General features: G+C 39.9%; 2 protein-coding genes across 2 annotated transcripts; one reads left to right on the top strand and one right to left on the bottom strand.

Annotated features, from left to right (window-relative positions):
• Nucleotides 1–42: 42 nt before the first annotated feature.
• Nucleotides 43–7,432, top strand: mtrfr (mitochondrial translation release factor in rescue). Its single transcript, XM_028824453.2, has 3 exons — nucleotides 43–94; nucleotides 2,090–2,375; nucleotides 5,359–7,432. The coding sequence occupies exons 2-3, from the start codon at nucleotides 2,100–2,102 to the stop codon at nucleotides 5,587–5,589; spliced, it is 507 nt and encodes a 168-aa protein (XP_028680286.1). The 5' UTR covers nucleotides 43–94; nucleotides 2,090–2,099; the 3' UTR covers nucleotides 5,590–7,432.
• LOC114668615 (cyclin-dependent kinase 2-associated protein 1) lies at nucleotides 6,805–12,874 on the bottom strand. The gene is made up of 4 exons (XM_028824454.2): nucleotides 12,480–12,874; nucleotides 11,321–11,421; nucleotides 10,716–10,842; nucleotides 6,805–7,464 (listed from the first exon to the last, which is right to left on the bottom strand). The coding sequence occupies exons 1-4, from the start codon at nucleotides 12,544–12,546 to the stop codon at nucleotides 7,397–7,399; spliced, it is 363 nt and encodes a 120-aa protein (XP_028680287.1). The 5' UTR covers nucleotides 12,547–12,874; the 3' UTR covers nucleotides 6,805–7,396.
• Between the last annotated feature and the right edge of the window lie 3,047 nt (nucleotides 12,875–15,921).

Here is a 15,921-nt window from a genome sequence, read left to right as displayed (position 1 = left end):
TCGCTCAATAGGCGGGAAGGTTTGCATCATCGAGTGTGCACGATGAGCGGGCTTATGGCGTCGCATATGGATGACGTAGAGGCTCCGGGTCATGGTGAGTGAAGTGCTTGTATTGTCAGTTAGGCTTGTCAAATACTAGCAACATTTTGTTATATGCACAATTTTAACCCCCAAAGTAACTGTGCCGAACTGTGAATATATAACTAATGTAATAATGTACATGTTTGGGAAGGAAGATGCATGTATTTAGTTGTTGATCTTCATGACCAGCCTGGTCAATTATTGTCCTACGGAGGCTTTTTAAAATAATATTATGCTGTCAGATTTAGAGAATTTAATTAAGTAGTGAGAGCAATATCACCTGTTTGTTCCTTTTAAAGAAGCTCCATGTGCAGTTCGTTTCTTCCCACCACTAGTATACATAAATGGCGTGAATATCTTTCGCTATAAATCTAACACATTTATTAGGAATTTTGATATTGTAAAATACACAAATATTTTTCGAAGTCTAAAATATCAGATTATTATTTGCTCCAGGCGTAGATGTTTCCCTTTCAGTTTTGCATTTCAAATAAAGTTGGAGAAGTGCACCAGAGGATTTTGCACAACTTTTAGCCTTTTAAATATAATTAAGCTAAATGTCCTAATATTGAAGACAAATGATCCTTATGTAGTAGCGAGTTCGAAACTCTAATACATTTATTTTATACTTGTACCTATTGTATTAAAGTTTGGAGTGAGTTCCTTAATTTTGAAATATCTGAATAATATATATGTATGTATTTTTACATATTGATTGATTGATTGATTGGCTGTATTATCTGTCCTGTGGGTCTGTTTCCTTAATGTTTCTACTGCTGTATGCATGTGAATTTCCCCTTGGGATTAATAAAGTTTATCTACTTTAACCTAACCTAATTTAATTACTTTCTTTTATAATAAAACATCCTACTATATTTTTATACAGTGTAAAGATGTTTTTACATAATTTAAATGTGAAGCATATGACTCTATCTATCTATTTAATACATTTCATGATTCTTATGTGTATACTTCACATTCACAAATGCAGGTTTAGTTATAATATTCCATTCTTAATTCCTTTTTAGAGTTTCAGACTTTAATTGAGTCCCTTAAACTTCATAACAACAAACGAAATATCTATACAGTTAATATCTGTGGTAACTTATGTTCCCTTTTGTGAATGATGATTCAGTGATTTGTTTGTTAATCACGCGTGTACTTTAAGTATTGTAACCTTAATGTTATTTTTGAATTATTGCCTGTATTCTTTTGTCATACTGATTGTTTCAGTCCTCTTTTGTTATTAATAAAAGGTGTGTGTGTTTGGTTTTTTTTTGGGGGGGGGGGCTTATTTTGTGGATATTTATTAGGACATTTAGTGAAGAATGAGACTTGAATCCCCCTATAAAAGTGGACTTAATTCAACAGCATGTCAATAGGACTCTGCCTGTAACATAAGTCTTTCACTTAGCCATTGCATATTTTGGCTGGAAAAAAATTCATTAAATTACCCATTTACTTTATAATCTGCAGAGAGTAAATTTTAATTCCAGTAAGAGGTTGCTGACCATTTCGTATATTCGTCAGATTACTCCAGTGCAAACAGTGTATATTTTTTTGAATTAATTTTATTGTAAAGCTTTTGGTTAAAGATTCTATATATATATATTCTGCCAAAAATGAACGAGCATCAGTTTTTATCTTTTAAGGTATTATTTCCTCCATTCTTTTCATGTATATGATAAGCATTTTAAAATAAAATATTTAGCAGTACTGATTTGTCTTTTAAATGTGAATTTCCCATTGGGATTAATAAAGTATCTATCTATCTATCTATCTATCTATCTATCTATCTATCTATCTATCTATCTATCTAAATATGTTGTATTTAAATATACATTTTAACAAATATTTGTAAGCACAAGTGTGTATGTATAATGCTGTCTTTAAAAGTTGAATGTACATTTTTAAATCTTTAAACTAAATACTTTCCTGCTATGAAAATGACTTATCTTACAACAGACGTAGACCATTATTTTTATGTACCCCCACTTTTATTTTACAGTGCTAAATACATGATGCTTTCATCTGTCAAAAGCAGTTTCCCAATGCTCCTTTCAAGAATATCACAATGGGACCCCAGCAGCTTTGCAAGACCATTTTTAACTCTTAAGCCTTGGCCGTTGTGTATACTTGTTTCTGGGAAGAAAGATTCTTTGAATTTAGTGCCGCTCAAAGAGGAAGAACTAGAAGAACAGTTTGTGAGAGGACACGGGCCTGGAGGACAGGCAACCAACAAAACAAGCAATTGCGTGGTACTGAAGCACCTCTCTTCAGGAATCGTTGTTAAGGTGAAAAATATTTGTGTCATTTGGCCGATATTTTTGGCAAGCTGAATTATCATTTAGAAAGGTCTCAAAATGTATTTTAATATAACTCAGAAGGTATTCCATATCTGTTTTAAGATTAAAGTACATGCAAGGTAAATTTCAGTAATCCCAAAATGTATTTTCAAAATGTTTTTTTGAGTTATCTTGCTGTGCCATGTGACAGCCTTTACAGATGCTCTCCTTCTTTTTTAGATTTATTAATGTGTTATTAATTAGTAATGTTAAGATTTGGCCTCTGACTTGTTACCATACATTTTTGAATGAATTTTTAAACTAAACTGAAGAGATGCTGCTGTCAACACAGACCTGGGTACCTGCCTGCCTCAACTGGCTCTCACATGAGCTGCGAACTTCAGAAATGTCACATGGTGAGAGTAAATGAAAAGAGTAAATATCCGGAGAAAGAATCAAAGTTACAGGCTCGTCTGGAGATGGAAGAGGCGAAGATCCAGAGTGAAGACTAAAAGCAAGAAGGAAAGGATTCAGACCTGGGCTGACTTCATATAATGAAAAACGTTTGACTGCTTTCATAAAAGTGACTTGAACTGTTAGATCTCAGAGCGAGTTATGGCGAGCACAGGTACTGTGATATTTGGATACTGCGGAGGACCGGCTTACACTTCTTATTTCAGATGCTATTTAGATGCTGGAGGAGCAGTGGAGATCTTTGCAGTAATGAAAAAGGGAGCACAGTATAATTAAAAGTAAATGTGTGATCCAGGAATTGAATTGTGGACCGAATGCCACTGCCTGGGAAAGTAAGCTACATCATCCTGGCTGACTCGCCAACAAAAATGATTAATTCTGTACCAACATCGTTCTGATGAATGGTGACACACTTCATCTGAATGAGTCATTGGGTGGAAGTATGTCTTGACACACATCTGTTGAATGATTCTTTTGCTGAAAGTTCTCAATGCTGGTTCTCTTAATGCTGGTGACTTCAAAAATGGAATCAAGGCCTGTTAGGCCTTCTCCTTTCATGGACACTGCTCTATACAAGTTCTAATGCCTTTAAATATAAACCTGTGGCACAATCCAGGAAGGTCTATTTCATCTTACTGCCACTTTATTATCGAAGCTGAAGTTTTTATGTGTGCTTGGAGTCGTGTGTTATTTGTTTTTAGCATATTTATTTTTGGAGCTTCTGTTCCCCTTGGGGACAAATGAAGTATTACCTATCTGGATACTGTAGATTGGTAGAAGAGACAGTACTTTGTCCCCAGGAAGAAATTTGGTCTTTTACAGAAGCTCAAGTGTGACAAACAAAAAAACTCCCTTTTCTAATATACACCAGAAAGACTAAAAAGGAAGAAAACTTCTAACTTGGCAGTTATAGTTGCAGTGAGGCATTATACAGTGTGGACATGTTGGACCCGGACACCGACAGGCTGACGCAGAAAATCTTAAATCACACACGTTTATTTACAATGCTTACCCCCAAGACAACACACAGTGCATAATCACCAAAAACAGTCTCCAACGACTCCTCTCTGCTTCTTCGGCCGCCTCCAACTCCTCACTGGCAGGCTCCGTCCTTCTTCCACCCGACTCTGGCTCCCCGATTGGAGTGAGGCAGCCCCTATTATTCAATCCCCGAATGTGTCGCAGGCGGCCCCCGATTAACATCCGGCAGCCTGCAAGGGAATTCAGGCCTCCTTCCGGCAGCACTCCCAAGTGTGGTAGAAGTGTTGTATACTCCAGACCAGGGGCTATCCAGGCACCCCCTGGCGTTGGCCATGGTGTAGCATAGGGTTGGATCCCCCATCTTTGTGGCCTCTGTACAATCCAGGGGCGCTGCCCCCTTGTGGCCCAGGGAAAACACGGTCCTTCCTCCAGCACTACCATAGTTCCTGCATCCCAGTGGGGCCAGGTTCCTGGACATCTGTCACCACATGCATATTATTGTCAGTATAAAGGTGTCCCAGTAGTGTTTTGTGACACACTTCATCTTAATGAGTCATTGAGTGGAAGTATGTCTTGACACACATCTGTTGAATGATTCTTTTGCTGAAAGTTCACAATGCTGACGAGTCAGAGGGAAGCATATGCTGCAGTGTTCACAATGGCACATGTTTTGTCTTCATTCTCTCATCCCCTGCTACCTCCAGGGGGTTGAGAATGTGTACCATAACAAGAGTCGGTCTTTTTAATGAACTTCTTGATTCAGTGGGCCCAACACACCACAACATAGCTGTCTCAATATATCAGTATTTCAAAACGTAGTGCAGGTAAAGGGACATGTTTTGAGCTAACTGGAAACATGTAGTGTTCTTTTAAAAGGTAAAATGCCTTTTAAGATATCTGAACTTCATTTTGAGCTATTTCTAAATGTTAATTTGGCTTGTCATCGATGAATTCAATGGTCCACCCACATGCTTACATGTTAGGTTAATTTGCAACAGTAAATGGGTCCATTGAGAGAGGATGCTTTCTGCAGTAAACTTGAAACCTACCCAGTGTTGGTTTCAGCTTTGTGCCTGGCTTAAGTAGGCTGTGCAAACTAACAATGCTGTAATAGAATATGTGCGTTATGAAAGGTATTGCCTTCATGAATTAATTAAAATAGACAAGATCCAGTTAAATTAGTCCATATATAGAATCATTGTATTGTTCAATCTCCTAACATAACAGTTCAGTGCTGTGAAGGACAGCAGTAAACATGTCTCTGGTCCATCCCAATGTCCACTCACATTCACAGTTTGCTATTACCACTTTAATGTTAATGGAAAAAGAATATATCACATGACAGGAGACATCTTTATTGGTGATGTAAACTGGTAATATGAATATTATAACAGATGAACGTTGTAACTTTCAAACATTCGATACTTTTCTATACAGTAAAGACAGGATTAAACTCATGTTTTGACTGTTTTCCCCCTAAGAGTTCATTTCATTCTCTCTTTTTTTTCTCTCTCTTCATACTCCTCCTATGTTTTAGTGTCATCAGACAAGATCCGTAGAAATCAACAGAAAACGGGCCAGAGAAATAATGCAGAAAAAGCTGGACGTTTTTTACAATGGAGAAAACAGTGAAATCTGGACAAGGAAGCGAGAGGCTGAGAGGATGAAGCAAGAAAAGAAAAAGAAGGCAAAAGACATTTTGGAGAAAAAGAAACAGTTTAAAGAAAGTCTTGCTGCCTGTCCACAAGAAAACAGTGAAACAGCTTGATAGGAATTGCTGAGATTGTCTCACATTATTCACCTTGTTGACAAAGCCTTTCAGCAGACATTTTGGGTGAAATATTCAGCCATAGAAGCTACTGTGGAACATTTTGACTTTAGCATTGTTGAAGTTTCTAATGCTTAGTCTGTTTTGTTTATGGAACAGCTACTCCATTGAAGGATAGTTAATGAGTCGTATATCGGAAGACATACCAACTGAGGTAGATTTTTTTTGTGTAAACATTGCTTATATAAGAATGTCCATAATGTCAAACATTTTCTTCATAAGAAAATTCAGACTTTTTTTGACTGAGCACACAAACAAAAAAAGCAGCAGACAAAATCATTTCCATACATTTAACCTAGAAGCTCTCCGACATGCAGTAGATAAATTAGGTTCAGTCTACTTTAAAGTTCCTCGGGAGAAAAGGCAATTTAGTCATAGGACAGCATTCAGGTTATGAACATGAACTGCTTAGACACCAGCAAAATGATTCAGAATTGGATTAGAATAAAGAAGAGCAAATTCTTCAGTCTATCAAGCTAATTATAATACTTTACATGCAACAGACAACTAACAACATTTGAGATAAAATTGGTTCCCTTTCTTTTTTTTTACAAATGTAGCAAATACGGATAAACTGACTTGCTCATGGCTGCACAGTGTCAGCAGTGGGATTTGTACCCACAACCTGAGGGTCTGAAGTCCAAATAGCTCAGCTGTCCCAAAGTCTAATTTTCCAGATTTTAAACCTTGTCTCTCAGTTATCGGTTTGGGTTGTTTCTTCCAGATTACCACAAACACGAATGTGATGTGTTATATTGTGGGTCTTCTGCAGCCCTGAATCAACCACCTTAATGTCTTGCTGGTTAAACAGTGGAAGGGCCGAGGGGGTACAGTTGTTAGTTTGTGCTTAGGGTATCAGTTGGTCTTACTGCCACCCTGTTCTTCTGTATACTGTGTTAAAACATATCACAAAACAGTCAGACGCAAGCTTAAATTGATCAGAAAAATCTTAATGTGTTTTGTTGATGGTATTTACACAAACATAATTATGAGCAGTCTGTTTAAATGTTTAAAAATGCAAAAAAAAAAAAAAGAGGTAAGTCGGTCATGGAGATTAAGGTGTAATGCAATTAGGACTTAAGCCAGGAAGCGCTTCTTTACTTATAAAGAGTTGTGGGAATCTGGAACAAACTACTGAGACGTCAAAACTGAAGCAACAAATGATCCTCCATATTTATTTGAAACCATTTTAATGAAAATACGTTTTATTACTTAGCGTAATAAATACATACAAAGATGCAAGTATCAGATTTATTACAATAGTTTATCCAAATAAGGTATTTTGGCACTATCCTTAAATTTGCCTCCTAAGTATTTTAGTGTGTTAAAAATATATCACAGGGCCTCAGTACTTTTCATTAAATGCCCAAAACCAAGCCATGCATTTTTTTTTTTAAGTGAACTAGGAGCAATGGCTACCAAGCATGCAAAATTGTTAGTTTATCTATGCAATCAAAGAAAAAAAGGAAAAAGAAAACAAAAAAAAAAAACTGAGAAGTGTTCTCCAGTAAGAGTAAATAACACAGAAGATTTATCGGTCAAGTATAACATTTTATACCGGTCTGTTACTTTATGCCTTGTTTTAAATTTCTCTTGTTTTCCATTCCTTTGGGCAGCAGTTTATCAAAACGTGAAGAAGAGCAACTTCAGTTTCTTAAAAGAAAAGAAAAAAAAATAGAAGGTGGGATGTCCTTAGAGTTTTTTTGTTGTTGTTGTTGTTTTAAGTTTAAAATATTGTAAGATTTAGCTATGATCTTGCATTCCTTTCAGTTTCTGCCAAGCACTCCCGTACTAATCCTCTTGCGTGGATTATACCTTAAAAAATAGGAAAAAAAAATTATTCCATATACTTTCCATATATAAAAGATTTTTGTTATTGTCGACATGACATGTCTCATTAATACAAAAGAAATGAAACACATTAATTTTATAATTGAAGTTAAAATACATAAAAGATTGCCACAAATCATAAGTAACACAATAACACATTCTAAGTATGTATATCTGTTACAAGAAAGTAAATGAATATTATTCCCACTCATCAGTAGGTTGTTATTTCTATGTTATATACAGTAGGACTAGATGAATACGCAGTACTGCCTGGGGTGGAATAAACTGCAGCTAAATAAATTCCCCACCGTGGAGAGCAATTCTGCAAACCCTGTGCCAATTACCAAAATGCCTTCTAGGGGTACTTCACCCATTGAGCACACATGTGCTCCTAAGCTGCAGTCGTCCCCTGTACAACAAGGGAATGTGTGCAAAACTTAAGGGAAATGGGTTAAACATACCGGACACACATGCACACATCTGGCTTTATATACAGTATCGGAAGATTAGTCAACGCTTAACCTACCTTTTTTATTCTTATTCAACAGACGTTACTTGTAGGTAGATGAAAATAAAGTCAACCCTGACTTAACAGGGTGTTGTGCAAAAGACTGCAACTAAATCCAGCCCACAGGCCTGATTGATAAACAGCCAGTCCTTTCATAGTGGGAGATAAAGAGATAGATACTTTATTTTTCCCACAAAATTAAAGGTTTAACAGAACCTTGAGATTCAGAGAGAAAATATATACATATATAAATACAGCAAATGACAAACACACACAAGAACTTTTGGCTTGAATGCCGGAGAGATGCTGCTGTCAATGACAGGTTTGTAGGTGGCAGTAAGATGGTCGGATTTGTCCAGATGTACATTTGAAGGCATTAACACTTGAATAGAACAGGACCAGCTTGTTGTGTCCACAAAAGGGACACGCCATTAGAGGTTTGTTCAGAATGACTTCTTCAGGCAACATCTCAAACTGGTAACACAAGCTCTAACAAAGTCTAAAGTGTGCAGTTGTTAGTACTGGGTAAAACTACCATAATGATACAAGCAGTTCCTCATTTTGGAGTGGGGCTATGCAGATGCCAAATGCCATTCAAATAATATGCATCTGCTTGTATAGATAGATCAATCAATCTTTATTTGTCCCCAGGGGCAAAGTTGGCTTTTTAACAATAACCCTAAGAGGAAGTACGACAGAATGTCTAAAACACTGCCCTCACCCACCTGGAAAGAGGAAATACATATGCAAGAATGCTGTTCATAGATTACAGCTCGGCATTCAACACCATCATCCCCTCAAAACTCGTCTTGAAGCTTGACGACCATCTGCAGATGGATTTTCTCTTTCCTCACAAACAGGCCCCAGGTGGTGAGAGTCGGCAAACACACGTCCTCATCACTCATTTTAAACACAGGAGCGCCGCAGGGCTGTGTGCTTAGCCCCCTCTTGTATTCCTTGTTCACCCACGACTGTGTTGCAAAACACGGCACAAACACCATCATCAAGTTTGCAGACAACACAACCATCATAGGCCTTATCACTGACAACGATGAGACAGCCTACAGAGAGGAGGTGCTGGCACTGAGTAATTGGTGCCTGGATAACAACTTGTCTCTTAACGTCAGCAAAACCAAGGAGATGATCGTGGATTATCGGAAACAGCAAGGCGGAGAACACCAGGCCATCTACAACAGCGGCGTAGAAGTTGAAAGGGTTAACAGCTTCAAGTTCCTCGGAGTAAACATCACCGAGGATCTCTAGTGGACCCTTCACATAGACACTGTGGTCAAGAAAGCGCGCCAGCGGCTCTACTTCCTGTGGAAGCTGAGGAAGTTTGGCATGAATGTTTGTGAATTGGGAATTTGTGAATTTCCCCTTGGGATTAATAAAGTATCTATCTATCTACACTTACATTACATCTACATTGCACTGCTCACACACAAACTGTACCTGCACACACTCTGAATACTGACTGGAACATGCATCTACACTTTATGGAATATGCATCTGTACTTATAAAACATTATCTGTGCAATAACTGTCATTTGTACTTGCTGCTCATTCAACTCATATTGCTCGATAACTTCTTTTAAAACGTACACTTTTTATTTTATATGGCTAGTCTATTTTTAACTTGTAATTTTTAAATTTTTTTAAAAATTATTTTTAGCTTTATTGGATCTAGGCTGAGTGACTTGTTTTTCTCATCATACACATTTCATTGTATGTTGACCCTGTGTTAACCTATATATGACAAATAAACTTAAACCAAACCAAAACATATTACTGTATATCAGCTATGAGTCCAAGATCACAACTGGATAGGGAAGGGCACTGATATCATGGAGATGGCACCAGTGTGTGGTTACCCTTTCTCTCGTAATGAAAACGACACCAGTAAGGACTACCATGAAAGGTACAAGGATGATGATGGCAAGATCTTTTTGATCTATAGCCACACCTAAACTCCCTCAGCAAGCAGCAGAGATGACCAGTTATTTTTGGCAGTGGTATCCTACACAATCATGTTGGACAATATTATCCAAACTGCACTGTTGTCGCATGTGCAGATCTGGTTGTCATCAACCTCCATAACTATTTAGGATGGTAGTGTCCAACACCAGGCTAGACAACACCAACAACAGCAAATAGTTAATAGTCACAGCCATAATGGCTACTGTAGATGTGGCGTCACCCCTCCGAGTCATTAGCTCGTGATTCTTAAGTGTAAGCTGGCAATCCATGGGGAGCACTACAGTCTCACATCTACATGGCCAATATGTACCACAGTACACTGAAGTGACCACAAATATCCATTACAACCCCTCATTCACTTGTCAGTGCAATTGACGGGTACTTTATAGGGTGTCACGTGTACAGACTCCATGTGTAATGAACCTGCAGCATGTCCCTACTCCCCAGCACTCTGATTAATGACTAGACGTGCCTCACCTCACAGCTTCTGTCTTTGCTTGTCAAGGCATTCCTGACTTAAAGAGGTGATAGTAGAAGGTCTCCATCGTCAAATTCTCCTGATTGTTTTGGGACCTGCTTTGATATTGGTGCAACCGGGTAAGACATTACTGACTGTGAAACTTTATGTGCCAGTCTCAGGTTCTTGTTTGCTTTATACTCTGTCCTGTTTTTCTAAGAGCGCAGCTTCTCTTTACGTCACAATCACACTAAGGCATAAGGCTCCGATTAGGTCCAGCGTGCAGGGCCTTACCTCGTTTTAACCGCTCCATGGCACTCTTGCTCCCTGCATATGTGGGCCTAATTTCTTTGCCTAGCTCTTCAATAATTGCTAAGAGTTCTGCATATTTACTCTGAGGTACTTGGTTGCCGCTGTTCCCCTAGAAGAGAACAAAATAAAAGGAAGGTATTCAGTTGATATTTCACATTGATAGCCTTTTATTTAATTTTAACAGTGCAAGTCGATTACAATGAATTGAAAAGAAGTTAATCAGCAGCAAAAACAGGTCACTAGTTATGAAAAGAGTTAGAATGAAAACCTGCAGCCACTGCGGCCCTCCAGGACTGGAGTTGGGGACCCCTGTTTTAGACTATTTCAATGTTAGTGATTACGAATACGATGTGACTTAGACTCCTTTCCTAGGACATCTAACCCTCTCTGGACCTCCATCAGAGGGAGAGCGAATCACAGAAGTCACATTTAGAAAGAAAAGGAGCGTAGACGCCAACGCAGATTCTAAAGATGGCACTTTTGACTTTATGACACAGTGTGGCTATCTGCTAGATCAGCAAGTAAATTAACAAATAAATATCCATAAACTGACAAGTATTGACTCTTACACTAAGTGAGCGACTCACCTGTGAAAAACCCAGAGATGGTGGTCCGTAATCATTCACCAAAGGTCTGTAGGACTGTGCTGAAACACCTAGGCTGGTAGAAGGAGAATGGACATTTCCCACTGAAAAACAAAAATGAGAAAAAGTTTAATAGCAGCAATCATTAAAACTCTGGTCCTAAAACATCAAATAAATAAATAAATATGCAGTTACTTTTTAATTAAAAATGAAAATGAGTGGCCAAAAGCGGGCTGGAGCTCTGCAAAGGAGAGGAAGGAAGCATTTCACAATGGGGGGGAGGCATCATGAACAAATAGAATAAAACATCACAAATCACAAAGATGCAAGAAATTAAACCATAAATACGACTGAGAAATAATAAAACTGGGAAAGTAAGAAAAAAAGTCTGTAAATGAAGAGTATTACGGCTGTTTATGAAGACACTACAGAAAAGATGCGAGTTGTTAAATGAAAGGCGCTCTATAAAACAGCTGGGTGTAGTAGTAAGGTGTCGTACCGTGTTAGCCGTTATGCATGCACTGAGAAGTCAAGTGGCTAAGTGAACGGATCAAAATTCAATTACAGATCTACAATTTTGTATTGTATAGCCAATAAAAGGTGTCATTTTGCTTGACTTGTCATTAAGTGTTTTGGTGAAAGAAAAGATAAAAGGCTAGGAATGTTTTATGAAAGAAAGAAAGAAAGAGCAAAGCGCGAGTGTTTCAGGGAAGCGCAGTACCGCAGCCGGCCGCCAGATGTCCTCGAAGGGTCGCCGCGGCGCGCCGCTTTCCTGATCCCGATCAATCATCGAGCCCTGCGGAGGCAATCATGGAGGAAGCCGTGCGGGCTGATTTAAGAAGCCAAAGTGATACAATTTTTATGACACCGAAACGGCGTCTTCCCGAGCGCAGAGGGACCCGGCGGGGCGCGCGGCGGCTTCGCGCTGGACAGCGGGCCTCGGCGCGGCCACTCGGCGGACGAGAAAGCGAGCAGAAAGCGGCTTTTTTTCGTGATTAGTAATAATGGCGGCTATGAATCAGCGCTCAGGATCTGACCCTATATATATAACTGGACAAAAACTACAGGCGTGGGGCTTTCCCCAGGTATTCATTAAAAGCTCGCGTTTTGCAGCCGGTAAAACGTCGCTAATGTCGAGATTTGTCCGCTTTTTTCTCCTTACCCTGGTTCACGGCCGTCCCAGGAATGTGCGCGTGGAGGTTGGGTTTATAAGACATTCCCAGAGACATTATAAATTAAAGAAATGAAAATGTCCTGAAATTCACTGAAGCGTCTCTGTCTCTCTCAGACACTTTTTGTTGTTTACAGCAGCACCGGCAAATATGGCCGTCACTTTAAATTGACACCCACAATGCAATCTATCATCATAATGGCAAATTCATAGCAGTTTGATCCGAAAAGCGGGGGCCTCCCCAAAAGTGCCCAGAAAGTCCGCCGCCGGCAGCCCACCGACTTGGGAGAGCGAAGAGGAGGGCAGGACGGGGGCAGCGCAGCGCGGGGGGCAAAAAAAAAAAAAGAAAGAAAAAAAGGAACTGTGCACTTTGATGGGGCTGCGCGCGGACGGACAGGGGGACAAAAATAAATAAAATAAAACACCTCGGCGCGGGAAGGGGGGGGGGGGCGCAAAAATAATAGTAAAAAAAAAAAAACTTGGAACGGGACTTTTTGGCACTTTAATTGGATTTTTCATCGGGGCACCCGGAAAATGGACTTGAAACGGCAGGGGCAACAGAGAGAGAAGTGACGGGAGAAAGAAAATTAAAGAAATGGAGAAGGCGGCGGCGAGAACACCGAGGAAGGAGCGCAGTTTAATAGCGGCCACGAAACGAGAAGAGGAATTAATAACGACCATTAAAATAGAAAAGAAAAATCCCAAAGTCGGGCACTTAGAGCTTTTAATATTAGATAAGACGATGACAAATATTCTGGATACTAATATTATATATATATATATATATATATATATATATATATATATATATATATACTTATACGTGCATTTTACAAATATATACTTTATATACATTTTATTTATATATATATATATATATACACACACACACACACACACACCTTGATGCCGGCTACTATAAATTGATGCTACACTGAATAATGAATATTAATAACATATCGTGTTCACGTGTACTGGCTGGCCGCGACCCTGACTGACGGCTTAATAAAATGGATCTGTAGAAGATAACAAAAAACTCTGTAGTGCTGATGTGCGATATACTCGTGTTTGACTATCACTGTTTTACGTTTACTTATTACGGTGGTATTTGCACAAAGGCACAAATAAAGTTTATAGGAGTGAGATGATGGCTCCGAGAAAAATTATATAAAATAATCAAAGTCACTTAATCAGATTTAGGGTCGCGCGGGGCGGAGCCAATCCTGTACGTGTCTGTAGATAAAAATAGATATGTGTGTAAATATATTTAGATAAATACAGAAGTGGTATGTGTCCGCACATATATATATATATATATATATAAAGATATGTGGCTATATATATTTACATATATAGTGAGAGAGATGTGTGTATATATTAATATGTATTTTTTTATACGGTGTATATATTAATATGTATTATTTTATACGTTTATATTTTTTGTATCTCGTTGGATTTTATTTGAATGTTATTTTAATGTGTTTTATTATTGTACCATGTAAGGAAATCACCTGCAGCTGGATTTTATGAATGAAATACGAATTATAATTATTACAAAACAATGTATATGCCTAATTATATATATATGTATGTATGTGTTTATACTACATATATTTTAGGTGTCGTTGGATTTTATTTTAAGAGTTTTTATAATTATAATATTTTTTACCATCCATGGAAACCACCTTCAGCTGCATTTTATGGATGCAATATAAATTATTACTATTCGAATTCTAATCGTTTATAAGGTCCTTGTTATATTATTCAATATTTGGACTGTACATGTCAGTTTGTATCGACTACGTACAGAGTTGTGTAATAAGGGGACCCCGAGTCCCTGGAGTTCAGACCCCCGGACCCTCATCCCAGCCCTTTTACAGGTTCTAATTACTTTGGCCCCCCATCATTTTATTTTTTGGGGGGTTGTTTCCTTTCCACATTCGCAACGCCTTAAAGTGCCGTGATGGATGTCACCGGGTGGTCGTTGCCGTTAGTTTGCCGGCCGAGACACTATACCCCCCCCCCGGCCCGTTTTTAACGATCGTTGAGGGGGCGAAGCGAATCGTCTGTGTGCGGTGGGCTCAGACCCAGCGGAGGCCGTGAACACGTGTTGCAGGAGACGGGGGTCGTTGCGCTCATTCATAAAGACCTGCGCGTGCTCCGTGACGCGCCGCCACGGCAGTGATGGTCATCAATGAATGAACGGATGAATGGACGGCGACACCCCGACTTTCGCGCCGGCAGGCTTTTTGACTGGGGGGGGGGGTGATTGAGAGGTCCTTGTATGTAGTAAGCTTCCGAGTGACCGGGCGACCCCTCGTACTTTTAAGGCGATCGTCAGAACAAAAAGGAGCGCACGAGTGAGCTGCGGGGGCGGAATGGCAGCCGCCTTGGTTTTTCCTCCCCACTTTTGTGCTTTTTTTTTTTTTTATATATAAAATTGGGCGAATCGTCTGATCGGGGGGGGGGGATGGGGGGTCATTAATCGCTTTGTCTTTAAAGCACTATTCCGGTACTGGATTCCCTTGGGACCCCCCCCCTCCCTTTAAAGGGGGGCTGCAAGTCTCCACCCCGAAGCCGGCGCTGGCAGCGGTGCCTGCACATCCCCCCGGGCACATGGCGCGGCTCCACCTTTGTCTGCCGGCCTCGTGCTGCGCTCCGGGGTCTCTGCGCGCCCTGGCACCAATGCCAGCTGTGCCATCTAAACGGGCAGGAAGAGGGAATGAAGGCCCAATCACGTCACGCCGTGTTAACGTTTTCGTGTCACTTAAGATGGTCGAAAGGGGGGGGGGGGGTACACACTGCGTGGTGATAAAGACTGAGGAGGCTCATCTGCTAATGAGAGGATTTATTTAAATTCAACTGACGACAAATTCAAGGATTGGTGAAGGTCGGAGTGGCATCTGCTCCTGCAAGTGTTGTATCAAACCCAGCAGGACTCCACGGCACCCTTGAGGACATACTGGACAAATGCGAATGCCACGTGAATAACTGAACAGAGCCACACAAAGTGGCACCACACCTACACAGGAACAGAAGACATGTGACCAACAAGACGAGACCATGCGGTCCACCCGGCTCCATGCTCTCCCCTTTTCTTCTAGAGATCCTTCAAGGTTTCTCCTTCAGCTCCATGTGTTGCCACATTTGGCCATCTCTTGGCGTCAAGAAGTGCTTCTCAATGTCCTCGTGCATCTGTGATTCATCCTACAGCTGAGAAAGAAATCCTGCTGGAACAACGTCATCAGTGTCTTTGGAGATTCTGAAGAGCTGAATTAGGTACCCACTTGGTCTCCTCTGCTTGACTTGACACTCAAACAGGTCAAATACTCCAAAGTCCGGCCTCAACTCCCAGGATGCACTTGGCTGCTCTCCTCTGCGCCACATGCACACCAAGTTTGTACTTTGGGTAAAGACCACTGCCTAAGGAACC

The sequence above is a fragment of the Erpetoichthys calabaricus genome, chromosome 18, assembly GCF_900747795.2.
Source record: "Erpetoichthys calabaricus chromosome 18, fErpCal1.3, whole genome shotgun sequence".
Taxonomy (NCBI): domain Eukaryota; kingdom Metazoa; phylum Chordata; class Cladistia; order Polypteriformes; family Polypteridae; genus Erpetoichthys; species Erpetoichthys calabaricus.
Note: the sequence above shows the minus strand (reverse complement) of the source record. Positions and strands in the feature narration are given on the sequence as shown.